Source organism: Centruroides vittatus, unplaced genomic scaffold, assembly GCF_030686945.1.
Source record: "Centruroides vittatus isolate TY-2023 unplaced genomic scaffold, ASM3068694v2 contig_290, whole genome shotgun sequence".
In the NCBI taxonomy this organism is placed as follows: domain Eukaryota; kingdom Metazoa; phylum Arthropoda; class Arachnida; order Scorpiones; family Buthidae; genus Centruroides; species Centruroides vittatus.
Genome location: NW_027121846.1, coordinates 3032388 through 3057319, shown reverse-complemented (window position 1 = coordinate 3057319; position 24932 = coordinate 3032388). Strand labels below are relative to the sequence as shown.

Here is a 24932-nt window from a genome sequence, read left to right as displayed (position 1 = left end):
TTGGTGAAAAATCAAAATCCGTGGTAAAAGGTCTCGGCAGAAAGAAGGTCGTTTTCCAGCAGAAAAACAATCTTTACCACCAAGGCCTTTTACGCTCGACGGATTATTCCATCATTTCTTCGGACTCCTTTCTGTCCAGTCCTATTTCACGTGACCGTGTCTCCACCGTCCATTGCGGAACTTCGGGGTATCGCTACTTCAAGATAACAGGGAAAGCATTTTATTCATTAATAAGACACTGGAGATTATAGGCTAGTGAAACAAAACAAGTCTCTTTCTCCTGCAAAATTCTGAAGAAAAATTGCATTATGTATTACACTGCAGATTTTCTACGCAAAAATCGATACGGAGTTGAAGTTCTTGTAACATCGTTTTTTATATGCAGTGTCGGTCGATGCTAACTTTCACCTGAAACGAAACCGATTTTTACCGCCCCTGCTTCCAGAACGGTCATCAACAGAGACACTGGCACTCTTGTAGGAACTATTTATAAATAACTTTAATAAGCCGAATACAATAATTCTGCATTATTATTTTTTTTTTTTAACCGATAATTTTGCCGTTCTTCGCAACACATACGTACAGGGCCACCTATATTTTAACCAGGAAATATAAAGATTTGTGTATTTCGCACATTCAAACTCTAATTTATGTTTATTAATCGGCACTGTACAATGCATTTTATAAAGGATGGGCAATTTGGTTATTTTATCCATCTTGGTATTAATTGTTGTTCCTTCTTACATTATTGCATTTCAATAAAACGAATCATAATCAGCAGATCTGAATAAGAATGGACAGAGCTGTATAGTAATTTGAATGAAGACAACTTAAAGTATGGAATTCATTATTATTTTTTCAGTTCATGTCATAATAGACAAACAGATTTTCATTTACTTGATAGAATCTGTTTTTAAATGTCAATTTAAGAAAATTACAATATAAACTAAAATAAGAGTACTTCAAGATCGTTTCAATTATTATTGACACGAATTAAATTTAATGATAATGGATGTTACCAATCATCAATTATTCAATATGAAAAATTTTATACATTGTTTGATCGAGTAAATGGCATTTGTTTATTGATTAACTTATGTGAATCATAAACATTTTCGTATTAAACTTTTTTTTAGTTCTTCAGTCTTTCTGCAATGTGGGCACTAAGAGGATGTTTTCCATCTAAATTATGGGTTCCATCAAGCTCATAACGTGGTGGGTTCGTGGTAAAGGGCACGATCTGAGATATCTGGGGCAGATCATCCTGGAAAAGTTTTGAAGTTACTGACCTGGTTTCAAACCCGGGTCCTCCTGACGATACCTTTGCCACTTTGGTCATCTCACATCGATGAATGCTATCACCCCACCCTCATAACTTATCACCATTATTTTACGTAAACAACTCTTAATCTTTATTTTCTTTTTTCTTAGGCAAAATGAACTTTTACCAGAGGAATGATGATGATTCTGATTTTGGATCATCTTCAAAACACTTGGCATACAAAACAGAAAATTATGGAGAGTGTAAAATAGTAGACATTATAAGTTTCCGACAAAATGATGATAAGAGTGATTCACAATCTACATTATTTTGTACTGCCATTTCTTCAAAACTGTTTAGCTCCCTTACTAGTTTTAGTACGAATTACTTAAAAAATTATTGCATAGAACAGATATCAGATGAGAAAAAAGGCAGCATTACTAGGCAAGTGCAGCAACTGGAAAATTTAAGTTATGATCCAAACAAGAGCAAAAGTTTAAATCAGAATAATGACATTGATTTTGATTCTACATCTCATTCACAAAATGAAGATATTTTAAATAAAGAAATGTCACCTTTAAAATATATATCTGATAACAACAAAATGCTAACTGAAACAGAAGAATCAGAAATTGAGATATTGCAATCAGAATCTACAATTTGGGACATTGTAAATTCAGTATTAAAAGAGATATACAAGAGAAATGAAAAGACTTTTTCTGATATCAATACATTAAAACAGATTGAATATGAAACTTTCGAACCACAATACACTTCAACTCTAATGGAATCCCATTTGACAGACTTTATTAATAAATTTATTAAACTGGATAAAAATGTAAGAAAAACTCTAAAGAAAATAATTACTAATATTTTAATTACGTACTTTACTCAGTCAGATGATTTAATTGTAGAATCTATTACCAAAACAATTGTAAACAATGCAAAACTTTTACAAAGAAATCAATCACATCATCAGAATAATAAATCATTCAACAACAACCACAAAATAAATCCTGAAATGGGTTTCATTCATAAACTCCTCTTTGAAATGGTAATTCAAACATATGAAATTTTGGAAAATGTAGATGAAATGTGGACAAATACATTAGTTAACTCTTCAGATACAAAGAATTTATCTTCATTTTCTGGTCCAAAAAATCCTATGAATTTAAAGAATAAAGATGAACATCCCCCATATACTTTAATGCCTAAGAAAGATGATGATAGTTACCATTTTCCCATTATCTACCTCCAAAGTAAAAACAGCACTATTAGAGATGATACCTGGCAAGATACTTCAAGTTTAATTTCCAATGCATTCTCTAATAGATCTCACAAAATTAGCTCAAGAAGGAATGATTCTTTAATAAGAAAATCAAACTTAACACAGAAGAAACATTGTGAGAAGATAACTGCTAGTGAATTATTACAAGATACCGATCTCAAGATTATGAAACTCCCAAGAATTAAACACATTTCTCCAAAAGTAAAATCAGCAAAAATTAATACAAAAGTACTGTCAAAATGTTCAGAAAAGCATTGTGCTAAATAAAATAACACTTTTGCATGAAACTGGGCCAAATAATTACTACACATTCTTATTCAAGAAAAATGTACAGAATTATCACTGTTATTAAAAATAATTTAAATTTTAAATAAGAAATATTTCAACCTTTTTTGTATATTTTTTAAATTCAAATATACTACACAGTAACTAATATGACAGTTTATTAGTAGTTAAGATTATCTGATACAAAATACTCTCTCTTTAAAGATGAAAATTAATAGAAAATTATAAATACTAATATATCTTGTGATTTATATCAGAAATTTTAAATTTTATTCTCTAATGGGCATTTTACTCTACAGAAAAACAATTTCCTGAAATTGTTTTAATACTTTAATTTTATGAGTGTATATATTACATCAATGTATAAAAACAAAATTCAGTAACTAAAAGCTAATGAATGTAAAGATATTTGAAAATATTAAAAACATACATTGTCTATGAATTTTCAATATAATTAAATTATTAATCTGTAAATAATAGTTTGTTTAAAAAACACTTAAAAAAATAACCATTACTCTACTATTTCGATATCCTCGCTATGTTCGGGTGCACTTGCAATAACTTCTGCCATTTGTATGACAGTTTTTCCATCAAGATTTTCTATAACATGTATCGTGCGAGACGAGTTGCCATTCTTTTCTAAGTTTGATAAATTCAAATATACATATGGTGGGACTTCTGAAGAAGCAGAAACATCTTCAATATTATGTACTTCTAACACCACTGAATGAACTTCACTGGGTATCATTTCTTTAGTTGTATCATCTTTATTATCAGGATTAGGTATATAGACTACCATAGGAACTGTAGTTGCCTGGATATCATTATTTTCTGAGCTTTTCATTAACTCTGTTGAAGGTTCTTTATTATTTTCATTGTCACTATTATCAACAACAGTCTTATCTTCTAAATTTGTTTTGTCTAAAATGGAATGTGAAGCAATTTCTTTATTTTCTTCGCGTCCCTCTTCTTGCAGAACAGCTTCAGACAATTCTATGCTTTCATAGCGAACCATTTGAAGCGTAAAAAACCCATCGTCATTACGAACATATCTGAAAAAGAGATTATTATAAATAGTAAATTTATATTAATTAATCTTTTATAGCAATATTGCAATTATTTAAATGTAATAAATAAAATAAAAGCTGTGAAAATCACTGCATAATAAGTTTTCTTTTCCTTACTTTTAAACAACAGTTTCCATGAAATGAATTTTTTTTACCTGAAACGACAATGTCCTGATGGCCAATGAAAGTGATGGCTAGACATCAAATGCTTGGTCAAATAATTTCCTCGACTGAATGTTTTGTCACAAATATGACATTTATAAAGTTTAGCTGAACCATTCTAAAAAGAATTAGAAAAGTAAAATATTGAAAGTTATCAGAAATAAATCTATTTGATTAAGAAATTATAAAATTAACATCATATTTTTCAAAACTTATATCATCAAACAAACAAAAATCATTCTGTACATAAAAATAACTGTTGAGAAAATTTTTAGTTCTTAAAAACTGTCATACATTTTTATGCCAGATTTATTAATTTATTACTTTCAAACTTAATGAATATCATTATATATTTGTACTCATAATTAGTATTATGGGTACAAATGAGAATGCATAACTTATCAAGATTTTAAATTCTACTTTAGATGAACATCATATTAACATATTAAATTTTAATAATAAATAATGTACAGTAGGGTCTTGTTTTATACAGGACTGACTTATGCAAATTTGTATTTTGTGATAAACAAATAGTTAGTTTAATCCACTCCTAGTGCCACTGAATTTGACTCTTAAGTCAGCAAACCATGCTTTCACAGTTTCTGACATTCTGAATACAGCAAAATTTTAAAAGATTCATTAAATCTCAAGTCAATTATACAGATAATTTAAATTTTAACCTTAAAACAAAAAGGAATAAAAAAACATTCCAATGATATTCTATTTTATAAAAACAAAAATATAATTTTTAACAGAAAATGAAAAAACAAGTAGTTTTATAGTTTAATATGCCCAATAAAAAAAAAAAAAATCCAGAGAGCTACAAAAGCTATCACAAACCAATATCCAAAATAAAATTATGCAAGAAAACATTAAATTAAGTTTATGAAGTTTTTTTGGCTTTAGATTTAGAATATAATGAAAAAATAACTTAAACGTAATTATTATTTTGTGATTTCTAAATTTTAAATTTCTCTAATCAAACTGCTTTCTTTCAATTAAATAAATCATTATTACCTTCTCAATGTAAAACAAATAAGAAATTCATTAAATATCATATCTTAACACTGATATTACATAAAAATTACCTATGATCATCAGTAAATGTCTGATTAGTATACCATTAAGTCATAATGTTACTACATATTTTATCAGATAAGCTTTTTGAAAACATTGTTGAGGAAAATAATAACTTTAAGACAAAAGTATCATTTTATAAGAAATCTTTCTATATATTTTACCACAACAAAGTTTATACTTTTATCAATCAGATATTTAAATTTGTGTAGTCAAATTACTATTAGAAATTATATAATGTAATTATTTACTTATTTTACTCTAACTATTCATCATTATATTTTAGATTAAAATTCTTGAATGATAATATCAAACATTTATGTAGTCTAATAAAATGGAGAAAAAAATTACTTAAATTATTTTGCAACATTTTGTATATTACTATACACATTAAATGATTTATAATATATGATATTATATAATGATTTATAATAATAATGATGATATGCATATGAATACCTGATGTTTTCCACTAACATGTCTATTTAGGCACGCACGAGATCTTGTAGAATAATCACAATTCTCAACAGGACATTTAAAGGATGGTTCATTATTATGAGTTTCCAGATGTTTATATAAATCACTTTCATATTTACATCTAAAAAAAAATATATATAAAAAAACTTAACAAATATTCATAAATAATGCTAAATAATTTAATCAGTTAAAAATTTCATTGATTTAGCATGTGATGAAAAAAGTTCTTTTATAATAATTCCATAATATTTTTTCTAAAATAATTAATTTTATAAAATATTTCAATTAATTAATTCTTTCAATTAAAAATATTCATTTCTTAAAATTGTTTAACTTGTAATAATTATTTGAATTTTTCTACAACAATTACTAAGAAATAAAGAAAATATTTTATTTTTCTATTTAAAATTCATCACAAATTCAAATATATGTATGTAGTATCTGGTTGATAAAACAAATTTTAAAAGTGAAAACTATGACAAATTGGTCTTTCTGCCTTATAACAAAAGATCTGATCTATTTCTATGATTTAATCAAAATTCAGATTACAAAAAGAGAGTTGAATTTTGGTTAAAGTATAGCTAAAATTTACCTTTATCTTTAGCATACAATATACACAGAAAAAGGTATGGCCCAAATAAAATTGTCCGATTAAGATAAGTGCACACTTGGGCAGATGAGTAAAAGGAAGAAAAAATCCACCAATTTTAAGTTATGAATGTGTTCACATTAGATAGTCAAGCAGACAGAGAAGATAAAATATGTCTTACATTCTCAAAGAGAAAACATTTTTGTCTGACTGATTCAAATTGACACAGTCACTAACCCAGATGCACAGCTATAAAAACTTCTTGGTGCTCCACTCATGAACAGAAATTACTTTTTTAGGAGGAACACTTTCTTTTCATTTCTTTTATCATGACAGATGTAGCTTTAATTTCTGTAGTGGGAAACTACAAAGAATTACATAATTTACATCATCCTCATTTAAATACCTTCACATCTTTTCAATAGTTCAAGTAAAAAAATTAGGTTTTAATATGATTTATTACAAATTTATTCAGCCATTTTACATTTGTCCTTTCTCAGATATTAGCAAATGAATAGAAAAACAAAAATTAAAACTAATGAACTTTTCAAATGCATACAAAACTTCTAAACAAATACAAAATTTGAGTATTCAAAATGTGTTCCAGATCTACATAATTCAAATTCAAATACAAATTAAATCCATAAAATATCAGAAATGAATAAAATAACAAAACTTAAACATATACGCAACAGGAAAGATGACTATACCACGTCATAGAAAGCTTTCTGTGTGTCACAATATAGTTTCTATCTCTTTTGAATTGATACACACATTCCCTGGACAATATGTATATTTCCAGAGCCTCTAATACCTTTAACTCTGCTAAATGATACATCTGTCAGATAAGTAACATGGCATAAATGTAAACATGCTCTTGGTCCTTTTGGCAACATAGTTATCCAGACAGCTTAATTAGATCTCATTGACAAATATTACTACAAAAGAAAAAAAGTGTACAGCAGCAGTAATCTAAGAGGATAGAGAAATCAAAATAGTTTGTTATAACAAAAGTTAAAGTCTATACAAGGAAACAGCTAGGTTTGCAAGTGTCAAGATTACACACAGAAGAAACTCATGCTTTCAAGATTATTGAAAAATGATAACAACCACTTGGATATTTTATACAATCTGAGGATTTATAAAGTGCTAGTTAAGATGTCCAATTTGCATATGATCTCAAATGCATTGACTCTGCATCATGGCCATTGTAAGAGGGTGAGAGAATGAGAACATAATTCACAAAGACTTACCAGGAATTACACTGGCTACATAAGCATTAAAACTGAACATTTATGTCATGTTACAAGAGGAAGCATGTTTACATTTATTTCATGTTACTTATCTGACAGATAATAACACGAAGCACTCAGCAAATCATAGATATACATACACTTAACACCTTATTCTTGCCGAGAAATATAAATTTATTTAATTCAAACAAACGTTTTCAGCCTGATTCACAGGCCATCATCAGGTTTAGAATACATTCGAATTAAATTCTATCCTTGGAACACAAAATTCAAATTCAAATAAAATACATTTAAACAGAATATAAATAGCCAACATAAATACAAATAAAACTAAAACATAAAATATACATAAACATGCAACAAATGAATATATAGGTATTAATAAATGCAATACTAAGACATTCAATAAAACTGTTACAACGATTGGTTAGAGCCCTTATTAAACTTCTTAACCATGAACTTCCATGCAGAGGGAAGACTTTCTGCGTCCCTCGCATTTAGACAGCCTTCTTGCAATCTACTCCTATAAATCTGCAACTTCTCTGCCGTCAATGCCAAAGATGGAGAAGATAAAGGATTTATGATGGTCGCCTCATTCCATTTAACTATAGCTCCTGGCGCTTGTGCCATTTGGGACAAAATTGTTGCATTAGACCCCTTTCTGATATTATAACTATGCTCCTTGATTCTAAGCCCTAAACTTCTAGTGGTTACTCCAATATAGTCTTTTTTAACGTCCAATTGCATGTTCTCATACGGAATTTTATAAACTCCTGCTTTCTCTTCCGATTTTATATCATCTTTATCATTTCTGAGGATTTTGTATAAATTAGGCGCCCTTTTTAAAAGCATTCTCGAACCTTTTCTGTGTGCAATCTCCTTCATGACCGCATTCATACTTTCGCTATACGTAAATTTTACGCTTCTATTGGGAGCATTTTTAAAAAACTTTTTCTTGATGTTGGCTTCGTATTTCTTAACTATTCCCAGAATTGCACTTTTTTGGTAACCTAGGGCCTTGGCTACGTTTACTATTCTATTTATTTCTTTCCTCCTGTCTTGTACCCTTTCACAATACAAAAATGCCCTTCTTATTAAAGCTCTGAAAGCCGCAATTTTATATTTATACGGATCCTTAGATTGGGAGGGAATATACAAAGTGGCTATTTATATTCTGTTTAAATGTATTTTATTTGAATTTGAATTTTGTGTTCCAAGGATAGAATTTAATTCGAATGTATTCTAAACCTGATGATGGCCTGTGAATCAGGCTGAAAACGTTTGTTTGAATTAAATAAATTTATATTTCTCGGCAAGAATAAGGTGTTAAGTGTATGTATATCTGACAGATAAATACATTTAGCAGTTGAAGGTATTTGAGACTCTGAAAATATACAAATTATTCATAAGGGAGGGGTGAGTGTATCAATGCAAAAGAGCAGAATCCATATCTGACACATGGAAAATTTTCCATGACTTGATACACTCATCAACCCTATTGTGTATATGCTTAATTTTTGTTATTTTTAACATTTAAAAATGATTAATTTCTAATATTTCATGGATGTTCATGCTCAGCTGGACAATTTAAGTTACCCAGTAATCTCCATCATGTCACACTTCTTTGGCCTGCCTGGTCTTCATATTTATTGCTCATCAACAATTTTCAGGATCAGATGAGATGTCAGCTTTAGCCACCTACAAATGCAATATTCATCGACAAATCTATTTCAAGTTGCACAATTTAAAGAACTCTTTAGTACAAGGTATTAAAGGTTCCATTAAATTGTGCTATTGTTTCATAGGAAATTGTCCCTTTGCTATGATATTGTAATCACTTATAACCATCATCATCTAATAAAATCTCAATCAATTCCAATGAATAAAATTTTATTAGTGCCTAATTTTCTTGTTAATCGGTGTATTTAAAAAATAGTAAATTGCTGTAAATTCAAAACAAAGTCTTTTATGTGAAGTTGGCCCCTATTTAGGTATTACTAACATGAAGAAAACCTGGAAAACTCCACATGGCCAGCCCATTGGCCCTGCTCAAACCTACAACTGATTTACAACCTGGTTTTATGCATTTGGCTACTGGAGGGCACTTATTAGAATTAAGAAAGTATCATTCTGAAATAAAAAAAATTTGAATTGTTAGATGTAGAAAATTAAATACTTAGACTTTTCATAGGGTAACACTTTCAATTTCATGCAGGCAAGCGCTATATGTTCCCTGTCACAGTAATGATACAGCATATATATTTCACATGATATCATTGTTGCAGTAATCAAGTGAATATAATACAGTAGAGCATCGATTATCCGACCCCCGATTAACCGACTTATCGGTTAACCAACCGGGTTCTAGTCGGCAAATTCAAATGTCCGCTAGTGATGTGGCGCTACAATATTTGGCTATGTCTTGGCTACTTTCATATTATTTTTGTTAAATTTTTGCATGTTTTAGCTGGCAGCACTGCCTCGACCATGAAAGGGAGGCTAGTATTTAAACCAGGACTAATACACTATACTAATAATGTATTTTTTTCATACTTTTCGGTTATTCGACTTTTCAGTTATCCGACCAACCCCAGTCCCCAATTAAGTCGGATAATCGATGCTCTACTGTACATATTTTTTAAAATTATATCCTTTTTTGTAAGAATTATAATTAGTTTATTCTTTTCTTAATTTTTTTGCCAACATACGGTGCTACATACAAAGCCAGCAAATCAAATGTAGACCAAAATTAATTTATATATAAAAATCCAATCAATATTTTGGGCTGGGGTGTATGATATTATCTAAGTTATAAGTATGTAACTGAAGAATGTAACTGTTGAGTTTCGTAGCAATTGGTTAAATGATCTAGATATGCATAGTGAACAAACAAATGAACATTGTAAATAAAATCAATTACTTAGAGAAGTGCAGATGACTTAATAAAACCATTTTCAAATTAATTTCTTATGAATGAGAGATGGTATTGATTAACTTTTCAATGTTCTAGGTTACTAATTATTCCTGTTAAAATAAAGTAAAATCATAAATAACTGTAACTTACCTATATTCACAATATTGACAGGAATAATTTTTTTCAGTTGAATGACGGTATGTAATGTGACTATGTAAAGATGATGGATTTGGACAAGTCATAGCACAATAAGGACATTTATAATGGCTAACTGCAAAAATTGTTCACATCTTTTCATAAATTAATTATTGTAAATTATATTTAAAATTTTTAAAATATAGTTAAACAAACATAACGAAATTTTTCTAGATTTTAAACAGAAATAAATGCCACAAAAATCTAAAAATTATACTGTAAATAATATGACTATTTTACATAAACTTTTTTAATACTCAATAAGTCAAATATAATGTATTAACAAGAAAAATAAAAATTATATATTTAGCTTAATTACATTAAAGAATAAATGACTGATATACAAAAGTTTAATTTAACATTAAATTTAAATAATTTACATTATTATTTTTATAAAATTAAAGTGTTACATACCATGATGTCTCATATGATCTCTGAGAAGTCGCTCAGAAGCAAATTTACGATAACAGTATCCACATTCAAATGCAAAATTCTGAACTTCATTATCTAAACTCCAAAAAAATTTTTTTTCAAATCAAAATAATATAATAAAAAGATTGAAAGATTTTTAATACTTTTTCTTTATAAATTATTCATATATATTTTTTTAAAGTAACTAAACAGTGATAAAGAAATTAAATTTGAAACCATTAATAGCTCCTTGTCGAATAATATGATCTTGAAATTTTGTACGTGAAGCAAACATTCCACCACAAACCGGGCATGCCATTAGTTTTTCTTGTGTGTGACTTCGAAGATGATCTCTCAATTTATTAACACCACCAAAAGAACCTTTGCAATCTAAAATTTATATGGCAACATTTAGCTAGTAAAACAGATTTTAAAAAATTTAAAATTTTAAGTTTTAGTCTTATTATTAAAATTTCATCTAGTTTGAAAAAATTAAAGTTCTTTTCAAATTTACTTTAAACAAATTAATACACGTATTACCTTGCCAATAGCATTTTAGTGTAGATCTATAACTAAGTTTGTTACGATCATCAGCATGTGTATCGACGTGTCGGTAAAATACTTCTGGACTATCAAATACTTCCTGAAATTCATTATTAAAAAATTTATTAATGATTAAAATTAATTTCCAAAATATTATATATTGAAAATTGTTAAAAATAGAACAACCAGATTAGATGACCAGAAAACAGAAATAGAAAATGCAGTAAAAATGTATCTATTTAATAATTACACAAAATGAATATTAGATAACTGGTTAAAAACTTTTTCTGTTAAATCTAAGAATAAAATAGCTGAATATAATAAGAAATGTGCAGGTGTAATGTATGAAGAAAGGTATTTTTGAAGAAATTAAAAAATTTATGAAACTTTATAATATAGTAACACTAGACCCAAATGACAATAGGCTTCATGTTAACTAAAATTAAACAACCTGAAGATACAATTGATATTTTGCAAAAACTGGAGTTGTCTATACTTTTAATTGTAATTTTGACTCTTGTTATACTTATGTAGGAGAAACCAGAAGAACTTTGGCTACTAGAATATCAGAACTTATAGGATCAATTAAATATGGTTATGTAAACTCAACAGTGGCTGTGCACTGCAATGAGTACGATTGTGAAATACATAGATCATCAATAAAAATTTATTTAATAGATAGACAATATTACAAGTATTTAAGAATACTAGATGTTGATGGAAAATAGAGAATAAATAATAATGAAGGATAAGCAATATGTAAATCCTGGTTGTCATTTTTACCCAATAGAAGGAGAGGTAATAATAATCGTACTATACTGTAAGTTGAATTGTAATCACGATCACTATTGTCGAATGTTTTCTTTTTAGATATTGTTGGTAAGTGTTTTCTTTTAAACTGTTATTATATAGTTAAAAATGTTTGTAATGGACAATTATATTAATTTAGGCCTGTTCATAATGTAATCCTCATAGTACTCTGCAGTGTGGGTGAAAATAATTATAAAAATAAATCTTGAACAAGTCAGTTATGGAATCTTACACTTTACACTTACAATTAAAATAATACTTAAAATAATAATTACTACAATAAACATAATATATTTTGTTGTAGATACCAATATATTTTTATGTATGGCTGATGTGGGTCATGTGTACCAAAATGCATACCAGTAGCAGTATGACAAGTCTCTGTTATATCTACTATTGTATTTGAGATATTATTTTCAACAATTTTTCAAGACAAAAAGCTCTTTTATGATATTGAAAACTGTTATGAAAAAAAATTAAGACTTTTATATTTTCATAATTATAATTAAATCAGCTACTGGAAAAATAAACTATTAAAAAACAAAACCTTAATGTTTCCAGCAATAAAAACTATTTAATAAAAACGTTTTCGACTGTTTTAAACAGCCATCATCAGTTAAAACGAACTTAAACAAAAAAGAATGCAGAAAAAATAGAAAACAAGCAATATAAATATTTAAAATTCAAAAATAATTCCAAAGTAAAAATGCTGTCGTATACTAGAAACTAACAAAACTGCGCATGCGCTAAATATCGTAGTAAGAATAAAAATAAAAACAAATAACAAAAAATACTGCCGCAAAAATATTTCTATTACAAGAAAGAAACGTTATGCATTTCGGTAAAACGACTTCCATGCCGTGGATAAACCATCTGCGTCTCTATGGTTAATGCAACCCGTGTTAACGTGGGCTTTGTAGATTTCCAGCTTTTCTAGATGTTTCAGCATTTGTTTGTTGGTCGTGGCCCTAATAATAGACGCTTTGTCCCAATGAACGTCGACATCCTGATGCTTAGCGAAAGCTGCTAGCACAGTAGAATCCAAGCTCTTATTGATGGAGTATCTATGCTTCTTAAGCCTCTGCTTTAAATGTCTCATAGTTGCACCAACGTATACCAGATCTGTATTAAACCGGCGATCTTTTAAAGGTATAGAATATACCCCCATCTTAAAACTCTGGTTTTCTTTCTTCTTGTCGTTTCTTAATAATCGATATATTGTAGGATTACGTCGATACAACAACCTTATGTTGTTATTTCTGGCTACTTTCTTGATCATCGTGTGCAAGAATGGAAAATAATTGAGAATCACTTTTCTTCCTTGATTCATAGGAGGAAGCTGCCGATTTTTTGCCTTCCGAAATTTGTCGATAAAGCCCATCAATCTCCTTTCTCCGATATCCGTGTTGTAATGCTGTAGTGCGGATGTAACTTAATTCCTTGTAGGTGTCAATAACACTGGTGCAATGTGTGTGAGCACGTTTGATCCAGGCATGAAAAGCTGCATATTTAAAATTCATCGGATCGAAAGAATTTTTTGGTATAATAATGGGCTGATAGCTGGGTTTTCTATAAACGTTCGTCCATATTTGACCCTGCTTGCATGTGATTGAAAGATCAAGGAAATTTACATTAGAAGCACTTTCTTGGTCCAGCGCTAAAGTCAAACCATATGGGTTTTTGTTGATTTCTTGAAGGAAATGCAGAGCGCTACCATCATTTTTCCAAAGGATGAAAACATCATCAACATATCTTGCATATAAAACGATTTGATGTTGAAAGAAGGGTATGACTTTGTTTTCCAAGCGACGTAATACAAGCTCACATAAAATAGAGGACATAGGGCTCCCCATAGGCACCCCTCTTTCTTGCAAATATGTTTCATCTTCAAATTCGAAAAACGATGTGTAACATATTAAATTTGCAAGCTCCAAAATGCTGGAATGGTATTTCGTTGCATTATCTATATTAGCAAAAAGAAAGTCTCTCAGTTCACAAAAACACGGCGGCAGTTTTATAGATGGAAACAAGGACTTAAAATCCATTACCGTCATATATTCCTTATCCTTGAGTGTAATGTTGTTGAGCTTTTCCACCAGTTGCACTGCGTTTTGTATAGCATAGGGGTATTCTTGAATCTTCGGCCGGATAAACTTGACAAGCTGCTTCTCAATGGCAAATGTTGGGGATCCGCACTTCTCTATTACCGGGCGTATTTGGTAACCAGGCTTGTGTGTTTTACCAAAGGCAAAAATTCTAGGCGTTTTTGGAGCCTGTAAAACTGAATTATGCATACGTAAAATACGAGCCAACGGGGTTAAAGAGAATTTCTTGACTCTTTGTTGCAGCGATTCCATGTATTTGTTGAGAGCAAGTTGACATTCGGTGGTTCTGATGTATTCATGTAATTTATGGTTATACGAGTCACGTTTAATAAGGACACCTTTAGACTTATCCGCTTTAATAAGTACTATATCATTCATTTGTAGCCATTGCCTTGACATTTCAATGCAGCTGTGGAATCGTCTTGCTTCTAAGTTAAATTTCCTTGATCTTTCAATCACATGCAAGCAGGGTCAAATATGGACGAACGTTTATAGAAAACCCAGCTATCAGCCCATTATTATACCAAAAAATTCTTTCGATCCGATGAATTTTAAATATGCAGCTTTTCATGCCTGGATCAAACGTGCTCACACACATTGCACCAGTGTTATTGACACCTACAAGGAATTAAGTTACATCCGCACTACAGCATTACAACACGGATATCGGAGAAAGGAGATTGATGGGCTTTATCGACAAATTTCGGAAGGCAAAAAATCGGCAGCTTCCTCCTATGAATCAAGGAAGAAAAGTGATTCTCAATTATTTTCCATTCTTGCACACGATGATCAAGAAAGTAGCCAGAAATAACAGCATAAGGTTGTTGTACCGACGTAATCCTACAATATATCGATTATTAAGAAACGACAAGAAGAAAGAAAACCAGAGTTTTAAGATGGGGGTATATTCTATACCTTTAAAAGATCGCCGGTTTAATACAGATCTGGTATACGTTGGTGCAACTATGAGACATTTAAAGCAGAGGCTTAAGAAGCATAGATACTCCATCAATAAGAGCTTGGATTCTACTGTGCTAGCAGCTTTCGCTAAGCATCAGGATGTCGACGTTCATTGGGACAAAGCGTCTATTATTAGGGCCACGACCAACAAACAAATGCTGAAACATCTAGAAAAGCTGGAAATCTACAAAGCCCACGTTAACACGGGTTGCATTAACCATAGAGACGCAGATGGTTTATCCACGGCATGGAAGTCGTTTTACCGAAATGCATAACGTTTCTTTCTTGTAATAGAAATATTTTTGCGGCAGTATTTTTTGTTATTTGTTTTTATTTTTATTCTTACTACGATATTTAGCGCATGCGCAGTTTTGTTAGTTTCTAGTATACGACAGCATTTTTACTTTGGAATTATTTTTGAATTTTAAATATTTATATTGCTTGTTTTCTATTTTTTCTGCATTCTTTTTTGTTTAAGTTCGTTTTAACTGATGATGGCTGTTTAAAACAGTCGAAAACGTTTTTATTAAATAGTTTTTATTGCTGGAAACATTAAGGTTTTGTTTTTTAATAGTTCATAATTATAATAAAAAATATATTATAAATATTATAATAAGTAACTGATGAAATCAAATTATGTTACATTATATAATTAGTAAAAATTTCTTTCATTATTAAAAGTTTTTCTAATTATATTGCTTAAATTCTTTCAAATGATATTTCAAGTAATGTAAAACTACATTCATTTCATAACTAACCATATATGTTAATGTAATCAAATGTCAAATAAAATCATTTTTGTATATTAGCAACAACTGTATCCTTATAAATATATTAAATAAGTTCACTTTGTAAGAATGAATTTTAAATTTTACAGAAATTATACTTTTAAAATGTTATTAAAACATATACATTAGCAGAATCACAAAATAATAAAGTATCATTCTGAAATAAGTAAAAACACAAATCAAGATGCATTAAAATGCTTCTCTTTACAACTATATTTAACACAAAGATTAAACTGAACGCAAAAATATTTTATATAAATTTTTAAATTTTTTAGAAATTTATGCCAATGCAAATAGTTTGCAGTTAAATATTTTAAATAACTTTTAATTTTTATTTATTTTTTTATTTAAAAATGTATCAATAAACATTTTATTTATTTACAAAGGTTTAGTATAGGCTAAACTTTTTAAAATTATCTAATGTACATTTCATATTAATAAAAACTGTTTAACTAAAGTTTTATTAGTGTGTTGTTATTAGAACACTTTATATAACTGCTTCCTCACGTCTCCAAATAGCAGTCTTGGAAAGATGTACGTACTTGTATGCTGGGAATAACAAGAAGAGATCAGAAGAGAAATATGTGGGTGTGAGAACAAACTAAGATCTCAGAAATAATAACAAACATAAAGAAAATGTAAACTGGCTGACCATACCAATAGGAGAAGTGAAAAGCATCCAAAAAAATAAACATTTTCCATATGAGACAAGTGGAAAAAATAAGGAAGTTTGTTGAAAAATAGTTTGGAAAAAGGGGGCTACGGATTGGAAAGGTTGGAGGTTTTCCAATCTTTGCAATCTGAAGCATTAAACTTTTAGTGGCCTTCCTCCTGCACTAAGTTGAAAAAGTTGATGATATAACTGTTTAAGCAATGTTTAGTAAAACATAATCAATTATTTAATTAAAGACAATAATTTGAATATATGAATAACCAAATAGTTTTGAATGGAATAGTCTTTGATAGTAATTTAATTAAACTTAATAGTAGATTTCATAATAACTGAATATTTGATTGGTTATGCTAATTTAAATTCTTTTAAAAGTTTCAAATGAGAAACATTCTTAAAATTATTAAGATATTCTGTTATTTTAAAGGAATTTATGTTAATATAATGAGAAAAACACCTTACATCACAGTCTTTCCAATAACAAATTAGTCTATCAGGTAATTCTGGAACAACATTGCGACTTTGGCTGTCAAAACTACAGTTTGGAAGGCCTTTTCGCTGCAGAAAGTTTTTTCCATAACACTTGATTTTGGTGTGAAATGCATGGAACATCACGTGCCGTTGCATCTCAACATAATTTTTAAAAGTCAAATCACAATCTGTCCACATGCATTGTAATTCGTTTAATTCTGGAAATTAAAATATCAAAATTTTATCTTTCTCTAGATCTTAAATAAAAATAGTTATTATTTAAAAAATATCAGTTATCATTACTATTGGGATAATTGATATCTTAAAAGATAAACTTTTTAAAATCAAGATGAAAATTTCATTCTCACATAATTGAAAGAAACAAAATTAAATTCAGAATAGAGTAATAAATCTAAAATGACTTATTATTATTAATGTCAATTATTTTCAATAAAGCTATATACATCTTAAGAATACTTTTATATTATATATTAATTATAAATTTGAACAACTAAATTAATTATAAATAAAGACTTTCTGTCCTGTTGGTACTAACAGAGTCTACTTTCATGCCATCATGAGTTCAACATGATTCACAATGGAAAGGCCAAGCCACATGATAAGGAATGGATCCTTACATCTGGTCAAACCAACTGTAAAAATTTCTGAGGCTCTGGATCCAGATTGAAACCAGGTTCCATACAGCTTAAGGTTAACGTCTTTACCACAATACAGTCAAACCTGTTTTTATGCGCTCTTTTTATGTGCAATTTTTTTAATGCGAATTTTTAATTTGTGCGATTTTTTATTTGTGCGGTATAGTTGGCGACTAGTCTCGTGCGATTCGTCATGTCTCACGTTGACTTATTATAGCTAAATAAACTTATTATAGCATAAATGCACTTATTATAGTAATATTATTGCATGAATATGTGAAAAATGAAATAATTTACTTTTAAAGTCAACAAAACACCACCTCGACAAAAATATGTAAAACAGACGATAGACCAGACGATGCAGTCAAGTGCTGACATCTGTTGTCAATAAATTCTATTTCGTACGGTTTTGAGTTATTTTCTATGTGAGACTTCTTTTATGCGGTCCCTATTGACCGCATAAAAAAAAATATTTTTTTAATTGTGTTGCGAAAACTATTTTTTATAGCCACTCGTGAAGTTTCGTGCAATTTTTTTTAATGCGTTTTTTTTAATGCGGTCCCTATCCCCCGCATAAAAACAGGTTTGACTGTAATTTATACCAAGTCCAGTATATGATACACATCATACCCAAGATGAAAACACTTGAATAATCAAAGATACAATTCTGCTTATATTTGGTTACTGTGGATAACATAAAATGAAGACTTCACTCTCCCAGAATTATCATATATCAAGTTAGCTCAGCCTACAGGAGGGATCTTAGCTCTTGGAGCTAAGATGTAAATGGGAATGAAAAAGAAAGCTGGAAAGTAGGCCTAAGTGAAAAACATAACATACAGCGCTGTCTGTCAGCATTACACAAAAAGCATTTATTATGTGAATACTTTCAACAGTACACAACTATCCTGTTCAGGCAAATTGTTCATAGAGAACACAACATTTAAATTCAAGTGATAGAACCCAAATAGGAACTAACATTTTTACTTTCCCAGTTGTTATATATAACAGAGGAAAACTGGCAATCAGGCAAAAAAATGACCCCTAAGATTTAAAATTTTTGGACTCAAGACACTCTGAAACATCAAGAAATACAAAAATACTTGGAGGTAAGCTCTGTATGTAAAGATGTTAGTGTGTGTGTGTGAAAAGCACAATTTTGTTCCCCCTCTTTGAAGCTTAATAACTTCTGTGCTTTTGGTTGAAATTTTCTGAAATTTTGCAGGAGGTTTGTTATTAGGGGATTGATGCTATTAGATTTTGGTGATTAAATGGAGTGGTGAGATAAAAGGGGTTGTGTGTATCTCCAGTGTAGTCAGACTTAACAATGATTTTACTCATTATTAGCATTTATAACTTTTTTAAAACCCATCCCTACCTTCAAAATTAAGCTTTTTGCCATTTCATAATAGTTAAAAATATAAATTTAATAAAATGTGAAAACAGATGGCACCACCAAATGTTGCCGGGAAATAAAGCAACTCGTTGTTGGATTTTTTCAAATTGCCTGTCTTGTACATACATGGATTATAAATTACTTGTTTATTTACTATTTACAAAATTATACAATGATACAAAAAAATACCATGATATATAAAAGAAAAACAGTAAAAATAAAACTGGATTACAATATAAAGCACAGTATATAATTAAGGCTTACATGTACACATCAATACAATTTATTACAGCAGTTTTCATAATGAAATGTATAAACCGAACTGATATAATTTAGGTTCATAGAAAAACTTACTTTCATACCAAGAACATTTCAAAGATTTTGCAATTTGCAATGAAATTAAATAAAATTAACTTGCTAGTAATTTTTTACAGAAAGTTTTACATGAAATTATTTTTTACAAACGACTGTATAAGGCCTACATTTCAAGTTTGCCTATTGCCCATAACACATTCCTAGGCCAGTATGATAATTTGATGACAATTAAATTCATGGAGTGAAACTATAATTTTATGCTAAGTATCACTATTCTACTGACCACTCAATGGTGCTTTTGCCATCACAGCTCATCTTGGGTATGTATTTATCAATATATACATAATTTATGTATTGACATATACCGCGCATTCTTTTATTCAGCGCGCTTGCAGCGCTTTTAGCGCATGTGTTCAATTATTAAGCCTACTGCCAGCGCGCTTAAGCTGCGCTTTCAGCGCACTGGCAGCACCTCTCGACCACGCTAAAAATACTGCTTACAAGATGGACGCCTCCGTGAAGAAGTATCTTTTTCGATTACCAAACGATAAACAGTTTTTTTGCTACATTAAATGAGCAGATTTTTAACTCCTTTGCTTCAAGTATCTTTTTAATAAATGTGAAATGTATAATAACAAAACGAAATATAAGAATCTATTATTATTGTCTTTGTTTATGAAGTCAAACCTACCGTTAAAAGTTGGTTTATGAAATACTGTTTCTAATTTTTATTTACAGATTCTAGCAATTTACTGCAATATTTGAGAGAGAATAAAATTTTGCCTTCTGAAGTAGACTTATCATCATTAAATCATTTAAAAATACATAAAGTGTTAATAGAATCAGTCAACGCCAATGACACAAATAAATCATCATTTTTACGTTTTCTTATAAAAAACATCGAACTTAATGGCTTTTCTTCTAATAATACTGAACAAACGCGCGTAAATATAGCAGTAAGAGAATCATCGTTTACATCGGCCATTTTGAGATAGCTTTCTCTCCAGCAAAAGTGTTTTCGACCGTCAGCAGCAAAAACGTCACTTCCGGTAGCAACTGCTCAGCGCACTGCTGAATAAAAGAATGCGCGGATATATTCATCCCTCTTTTTATGCAGTCTATTTTTACACGATTTTGAAATAATGTGGCTGACAAAAAAATCCTCTTTTTATGTCATCTGTTTTTTTTTTACATGGAAGAAAGCAGTTTATTTAAAAATTTTTAAATTTAACTTTTTGTTAAAATTGTGTTATTGTTTAAAAAAGTACTCTTTCTGTTAAAATCAAGACTATCTTTTGTAAGCACAGTACAATACTATATGTATATCAGAGAATACTGTATGTTGATTTTGTATTTCCTATGTTACCTTGTATTTAATATGTTTATGTACAAATAATATTAATGATAATTGATGATAGAATAAAAAAAAAAAAAAACTCATGTTTCTATTGTAAATTGCTTATATTTCACTCCATTGAAGTTCTGGATCCTATCAAGCATTTTTCTACAAGATGCATGTACTGTACTTTTTTTATGCAATTTTTCTTTTACACAGCATTCTTTGGAATGGACCCACTGTACAAAAAGAGGGATAAGTGTATATACTTTTATGTATTTCACAAATTCAATATTTAAAATTTTAAGTTTGCGAAATGTTGAACAATTGAATTCCAACTGTCCTTTCCTACAATACTAAAAAAGGTCTCCAATTACCTAAACTTCTAAAGAAAAAAGAAAGAAAGAAGCTATATGACAATAAAAAAGATACATTATAAATGTCATAAAGTAAATATCATTTTCCTAAATGAGAAACTGTTTTAATGTATTAGATTATAACATTAACCACTAAAACTAGAAATATTATCTCATTAAATATAATCCATTTGTTATTAAAACATTAACAGGAGTTTGAAAATAATTTTTAATAGAAATATGTTCTACTAATTATAATATTCTTTAATTATATTACAATCTTACACATATCTATTATGCTGAATTCAGAATAAAGTCATTTAAAATATAAACCATTATTGTTTATTCTCAATATTCTTTATGAAATCTTAAAACAAACAATTTCTATAAATAATGCATTAAATTTCATGTAAGAGGAAAAGGAAAGAATTTCACAAAAGAAAAACATATATAATAAAAATAATGCATATTAAGAATGTAATATAAATTGAAATAAAGGAATAGAAACAAAAATTGGAATATTAAAAGTATCAATTGAAAAGATGATAATGTTTAAAGAATAAATTTAATAAAATTTTAAATTTCTCACATTAATTTCAGCCACAATGTTTCAATATTTTCTGTAAAATACATGAGTTAAAATTAAAAGTTTAAGTAAAAAAGGAAGCAATGATAAAAAGCAAGAATAACAAGCTTGTGCAATTTGTTTTTGTTCTGCTTAATATTATGCAATAGAAATCATATATAACTTCCATATCAAAATACTGTTAGTATATTACATTAGAAATAAATGAATCTTTTGAAGCATGATAATATATCCTATAACAAATATAAGACAGATTCATAAATTATGCATTCTGCAAATTATAAATTATGCAAGATCTATATATTTTAATATTTCTAAAATCTCAGATTTGGTTTATGATTCTTTCATACAGTTTAACTGAACTAAAGGATCCCTAAAAGAATATGAAGTTCTTACATGAAGTCTTCTCTCATATGAGGTTGAAAAGTATTATTCCTTATATACAATATCAAAAGTTTAGATCAAAGCATTTATACATTAATAATTAGAAATAAGAATTACAGAAATATTTTATACACTTTATCTAAATGCTTGCAAATGCAGCAAATGTTTCAACTTCTAAGAACCTGTAATATCTCTGTACTGACATAATCAGGAATGGATACAACTGCCTCTTATACAACATCAATACAGTAGACCCCCCTATAACACAGTAGATACTTTCCGTGTTATATGAATCAGTGTTGTACGAGTCACTTAAATACATGAGCCAATCACAGCCTGGGTGCCGGGCTGTGATTGGCTCATGTATTTAAGTGACTCGTACAACACGGATTCATATAACACGGAATGTATTTACCATGTTATAAGGGAATATACTGTAATTCTGAGCTAATTTTTATAGGCTACTGATATCAGATGACCTCACAAGTTCTAATATGTTCTAACAAAGATCATCAATATGAACATTTTCTATAATTTGTATATAATTTATATAATTTTGTTTATTGTATAATTTAAGTAAATTGTATAAGTTATTTCTCTACAAATCCAAAATCTATTTTAGACCAATCTGTATACAGTGAAATGTCAGTATAACAAAAGCCAGTTTAATGAAATTTTCAGTATAATGAATATATCTTGAATCCCATGCCAATTTCCTAATCAGCTCATTGCAAAAATGTTTCAGTTTAACAAATACCATTATAATGAAAATTTCAGTTTAATGTAATAAAAATTCTGTCCATTACAAAAGAATAGTTTTATTATAATGAAATCTATAAATGCATAAATTATTCATTATTAGTAAATAAATATTATGTCCAACAATCTGATAACATCAATTTTGATGTCTAGTTCAACTGGCAACACTAATTTTATTCCTTAGTTATGGTTTTGTTTTGATGTTATTACACTACAGTTTATTTATTTTTAACTTTATGAGGAAAAATGGAGAAAAACAAAAAATAAAAGCAGTTTCCTTTGGAAAAGAATAATAAAATATTAGATAACATGCAAAAAGGAACTAAAAAAGATGTGCCTGATGGTTTTTTGGAAGGCTGTGTCACAGTACTGGATTTTATTGAAAAAGCTTTGATTAGAGAAATAACACACAAAAATTAGACTTCTTTTACCAGAAAATAACAGCTATAAGCAGAAATAACAAAGAGGCAGGATTCCAACTAATCGGTACTACTATATCATTATTTTAGTCGTTTGCTCACAATACTTTTTGATTTCTTACTAGATTGATTTTTATTCTAATTTAATATAACTTAAATTCTAGAAATGTGAAATTTGGTTCCATATAAACACTAATAGAAAAATTGCATTTTTAAAAACTTTCTTACTTCAAAATGTAAGCAGTTTTTTATCATCAATAAATTTTCTTATCCTTGCATTTTTGACCATATTTCAATATAACGAAAATATCATGACGGTTCTGCTTAACAGCGTACATAAATAAATGGCTTCACACTAAATACAGAGAAGCTTTTATTATAACTTTCATCACCGTAACAAAATTTATTTTGAGGAATAAACAAAAAAAAAAAGGTGTTTACAGTGCTAATAATTTATTCATCCGATGGAAATTCAAACATATTAAAATTCGTCACCAGAGAGATCGTCTCGGCATAATCTACATCTGTCAGCGCTAATCCTCAGTAGATAAAAGGAGCCGGAAACCCTGAACAGACAAGGATGAACTAACAAGACATCGTAAGATTTACCATTCCAATTTTAAGAAAACTTCTTTTAATCTTTATTGGTTTTTTCTGTGTTTTTAAGGAACTATTTTAAAAGTGGGCAGTTGTGTAGCCTAAAAAGGAAAGTCCAGCTGTCTATGATTTTGTTCTAGAACACTAAATAAAAATGATGATCGTCTGAAATATTTTTAGAGCGACTTTGTCTTCAATTTGTACAGAAATAATTTATTCATCTGACAGAAATTCAAATAACAATTTATATTTTCAATGTAAAACTTCAGTTTATTATTGTAAAGACCAAACACCTTTGAAGAACATTTTTATTCTGTATTAATAGGCTTTAAGGTTAAGTAAATATGTTAATTTGTAATTGTTGTCATTAGTATATCAGCAGATATATAACAAAATATATATTTTTTTATTTTCTTTGTGTAAAATTCAAACTTGCCTTGAATTTGACTTAGATGTGTGTTTACATGAGATAAGAAGATGCACATGTCTTTCTCCACGACTTTGCACGATTCCCATTCACAAACAAGCTCCAACAGCTCTTCAGAAAATTTCACAACTCGTCTACCTTCGCTCATGATTTCAACTGTATCAAAAGTTTTAAAATTTGTATTTAATACGTTTATTAAATAAAACTTTTAAAGTTTTATTAATACTTTATAAATTAAAGCGGTTTATTTTCAAAAAATTATCTTAAAAATGTTACCAAAATTCTAAGCGAAACTTCGGATTCCCGCTTAAAGCGCCATCTCGATTTTTTTTAATTACAAAAATATGAACGTTTTCTTTTTTAAATTGGATCTAT

The 24932-nt window shown here is 28.9% G+C and overlaps 2 protein-coding genes across 2 annotated transcripts; one reads left to right on the top strand and one right to left on the bottom strand.

Moving 5' to 3' along the window:
* The first annotated feature begins 771 nt into the window (after positions 1 to 771).
* On the top strand, positions 772 to 2836 carry LOC136972424 (uncharacterized). The gene is made up of 2 exons (XM_067267025.1): positions 772 to 835; positions 1432 to 2836. Exon 2 carries the CDS (start codon positions 1437 to 1439, stop codon positions 2814 to 2816), a length of 1380 nt encoding a protein of 459 aa, XP_067123126.1. The 5' UTR covers positions 772 to 835; positions 1432 to 1436; the 3' UTR covers positions 2817 to 2836.
* A 237-nt stretch (positions 2837 to 3073) lies between these two features.
* On the bottom strand, positions 3074 to 24880 carry LOC136972423 (histone H4 transcription factor-like). Its single transcript, XM_067267024.1, has 10 exons — positions 24834 to 24880; positions 24567 to 24713; positions 17318 to 17544; positions 11520 to 11622; positions 11217 to 11369; positions 10983 to 11075; positions 10524 to 10644; positions 5600 to 5738; positions 4057 to 4181; positions 3074 to 3886 (listed from the first exon to the last, which is right to left on the bottom strand). Exons 2-10 carry the CDS (start codon positions 24703 to 24705, stop codon positions 3346 to 3348), a joined length of 1641 nt encoding a protein of 546 aa, XP_067123125.1. The 5' UTR covers positions 24706 to 24713; positions 24834 to 24880; the 3' UTR covers positions 3074 to 3345.
* Between the last annotated feature and the right edge of the window lie 52 nt (positions 24881 to 24932).